Source organism: Triticum dicoccoides, chromosome 4A, assembly GCF_002162155.2.
Source record: "Triticum dicoccoides isolate Atlit2015 ecotype Zavitan chromosome 4A, WEW_v2.0, whole genome shotgun sequence".
NCBI classification, from domain to species: domain Eukaryota; kingdom Viridiplantae; phylum Streptophyta; class Magnoliopsida; order Poales; family Poaceae; genus Triticum; species Triticum dicoccoides.
In genome coordinates this window covers 396,899,531-396,903,023 of record NC_041386.1, presented here as the reverse complement: position 1 = coordinate 396,903,023, position 3,493 = coordinate 396,899,531, and the positions used below count along the sequence as shown (strand labels likewise).

At 49.6% G+C, this 3,493-nt stretch overlaps 1 protein-coding gene across 3 annotated transcripts; it reads left to right on the top strand.

Annotated features, from left to right (window-relative positions):
- Positions 1–6: 6 nt before the first annotated feature.
- LOC119285977 lies at positions 7–2,232 on the top strand. 3 transcript variants are annotated; one of them, XM_037565322.1, is made up of 4 exons: positions 7–283; positions 1,366–1,610; positions 1,674–1,805; positions 1,896–2,232. In XM_037565322.1, exons 2-4 carry the CDS (start codon positions 1,401–1,403, stop codon positions 2,166–2,168), a joined length of 615 nt encoding a protein of 204 aa, XP_037421219.1. In that variant the 5' UTR covers positions 7–283; positions 1,366–1,400; the 3' UTR covers positions 2,169–2,232. The 3 variants fall into 3 exon arrangements, with proteins under 3 accessions (XP_037421219.1, XP_037421218.1, XP_037421217.1); XM_037565321.1 differs by having other exon boundaries at positions 365–1,610; XM_037565320.1 differs by having other exon boundaries at positions 347–1,610.
- The last annotated feature ends 1,261 nt before the right edge of the window (positions 2,233–3,493 follow it).

Sequence of the window (3,493 nt, the reverse complement as noted above, 5' to 3'; positions counted from 1 at the left end):
CGACGCCGGCGAGAGAGGAAATCCACCTTGACGCCGGCGAGGTTCATTTTGGATTCGCAGGGGATTGGGTTGCTCCTCCCATGCAGTCCACCCTACTGTCAGCGCTCATACTCATTTCCTCCCTACTGCCAACGTCAACAGGGAAAGAAGAAAGACTACCACCCGTGTCCTTCACTCGATCAGGTGCCCACCGACGACCACGATGTGCAGATCGGCGAACCCCTCGCGTGGAGCTCTCTCTTCACCGACATGTAGTTCCTTGACACCTCCATCCATGCCGCAGGTACAAAAAATGCCCAGATCAAATTCTTCAATGTTTGTTCTTCACTCACGGCGAGCAATGCAGGTTGCTCTTCCGTTGCAGGGCACTTGGGTCGTCGGTACAGTACCCAAAAACCAGTGAACTGCGCCCGAGCTTCCGTCCACTGCCTGCAGCTCATTTGGTTCAAGTTTCACGTGTGCGTGGCCATGGATGTGCAGTACGGCAGTGCACATCGTGCAGCTCGCCCTCTGCGCAGTCCACACAAAAAAGGCTCGGGCACCAATTTGTGTGGCTGGCTAACGCATCGCTATGAGCGACCGGTTCACTTCTTTTTAATGGGATGGGAGGCGCATTTCACTTATATATTTTGTGCAGCTCGGCCCAGAGCAACATGCGGCTCTATCGGCGGCGGCTTGCAGTTCCGACCACGAGCCCATGCAGTACGCTGATGCCCTCCATGTTCCCCATCTCCACTTGCAGTCCAGTCACTGGATGCGTGAAGAACGTTTCACTGGATGCGTCTAAAATGTCATAGTGTTGATGCAAATGACAGATCTTTGCTGATTTTACAAACCTGTTTGGCAGGATTTGGTAAATTGATTAGACCAAGGGAATTTGTTTGAAGGTTTCATTGTGTGAGTTACTAAGCTATATAATGGATAACATGGTTATTATTTTAATAGTAACTTTAGCTGACCACCGCATACAGAATGAAAATGGAGCTAGTTAGTAGCCTGTAAGGCATATGGAGATGATACTATTGGTTTCTTTAATTTCCGTATTATTCTATGAACACAGAGCAATTATGATATGTTGTGACCCTTTGAATTAGAATTAGAGTTAATTACACCTGGGGTACATAAACTTTCGCGGCGGTAACGGATTCATACACACAAAAAAAAAACCCATAAAAGTCATACATTAACTCTGATGTGGATTCGTTTAGCTACAAAACGCATGCAAAGTGGACAGATGGGCTGCCACGCACGCAATGGGGTCGGCCGTGTATGCATTTGTATCTTTGCAGTTACCCCCCTCAGTTTACTGAGATTTAACCCGTGGCCATTCTTTCTGTATCCCAATCTCCTTCTTCAAATCCCTAGCTGCGAAGGTGACGCGGCCGGCCCGGTCGTGCACCATGGAGAGACGACGCGGTCGTGCGCCATGGAGAGGTGTTGGGAACAACGTCTTCAACCAAGCCGGCGGCTCTGTCAACGGCGGCTTGGACCAAACCGACGGCGGCTCTATCAACCAAGGCGGCGGCGGCGGCTCTGGCACCGGATGCGACATGGATGGCGAGTGGATAGTCACATCAGAGCTTAGTTTTGTCTCCAAAAAAGCGATGAAGGTATGTTCTTTCCTCGATTTTCTTGTTGTATTTCTTGTTTTTGATTTCACTTTGGAATTTTAGGGGGCATGCGGAATTAGGGTTTCCAATGAAGGATTTGGTGCGGCTGAATGTGGGTGCAAATTGACGCCAGTTATTAGGGTTTGCAATGAAGGATTTGATGCAGGCCGACGATTTCTGAGTTGTCCATACGAGGTATGAGATAATTTTTTTTATTTGTTTCACTGAATTTTGCACCATATGACAATTTTGACTGGATGTGTTTCTGTAATTTGAAATGTACAGGGGTTAAACTCCTATGGGTATTTGAGGTGGATGGATGATGCATGGCAGGGCAGATCAAGGGTGGTAATTGGAAAGCTTGCAAATGACAACCAGAAGCTACAAAATGCTTTGCTTGACAAGGAACAAGACATTCAGAGGATGAAGAAAGAGAGGAATAAATTAGATGAGCAGAGAAAAAGTAGGGAAAAATTAGATTTGTTTCTAGTACTTGTTGTTCTTGCAAGTGTAGTGATTTATGCTCTAGTTGCATTGGTTAGTAAGGGATTTGTGTGAGGATTTCAAGTATGTGTGACTGTATGATGAACAAGTTTGTCAAGTTTGAAAATTTTCATGCCCAGTTATTTGTCTTTCTTAATCTGCAAATTTGACAAGTTATGTTATCCAACACAGAAATTCAGACAAATAAACTCTCAAATGCAAAATAAGTAGAACACTGAAGAAATTCACTGGATTGACACTGAATTTCTCTGAAGAAGTTCAGTACAGAGTACAACAGTGATTAACACAAACTGAGTAGAACAAAGTTGACTTGATTAACACAAACTGACTTGAGCATTAGAAGATAACAACACAAACTAACTTGGGCAATAACACAAACTAACTTGGGATAAACTGGAGAACTCGGAACTTTCTGAAACTCTCATCACTGCAACAAGAACAAAGTTCTGAAACTCTGAACTTTCTGAACCTCTAGTCCTCGTCGGACGAAGGTCGATGTACTCCGTGACCGGGCGACTGCAGCTTGGCTCCGGACCATGGCTGACATGCGCTGGTGCCTTCTCCGCGGCTGCAGCCTGCCTCCGGACCATGGCGTCGCGCGCCGCACTGTGGTATGCGACGGCCTGCCGCACTCTAGCTACGCCTGATGCCTGAACATCTGCGCGGAGCCCCAGGACTGCTTGGCGCTCGTCGGTGGTGAACATGCGAGTGGATTCTTCCCTCATCGCGGTGTCATTGGAGATGGCAACGACACGTCTGTCGATGGCCGCTTGCAGGTCACGGCTGGCGTGTTCCCTGCGGACTGTGCCGTACGAATTCAGCAGGGCAGTCTGCTGATCAACGGCGGGCACCACGGCTGGGAGCGGCTGCTGCTCGGGTTGGAGGGGAGCGTGCTCCCATGGCTCCCATGGCTCGGGCTCGGGAGTGGTAGGAGAGGGATTGGGCGGCGGAGCAGGGGTGGAAGAGGAACGGGGACGCGCAACGTGATCCCATGTCCCGGTGATTGTTGCCCAGGTGGTGATGAGCTTGCGCACCATGTCAGTGGACGGAAGTGGCTCGAGTTTGGCCATGGTGACCATGGCTTTTGTAGAGGCCGAGCGGCGATGGCGGGAAAAGGCGAAGGCGGGAAGAGGCGTTGGCGGGAAGCGGCGAAGGCGGTAAGCGGCGTTGGCGGGAAGAGGCTAAGGCGGGAAGTGGCGATGGCCCACCGGCGTACGGGCGGTGTCGTGCGCCGCCCTGTTTGGCCAGAGGTGGCAGACGATGCAGTGTCCGTTGATTTCTGATCGGACGACTAGTAAGGTTTAGCAGTATATACAAATTGGAAGATTGGCAGCATATGCTTGATATCCTCTCATAGCCTACTGGTACGACCCCCACTG

Coding starts and splice junctions, on each gene's coding strand:
- LOC119285977 (XM_037565322.1), top strand. CDS start 1,401: ATGGAGAGACGACGCGGTCGTGCGCCATGGAGAGGTGTTGGGAACAAC. Junction 1,611..1,673: donor TCTCCAAAAAAGCGATGAAG/GTATGTTCTTTC, acceptor TTGGAATTTTAG/GGGGCATGCGGAATTAGGGT. Junction 1,806..1,895: donor TTCTGAGTTGTCCATACGAG/GTATGAGATAAT, acceptor TGAAATGTACAG/GGGTTAAACTCCTATGGGTA.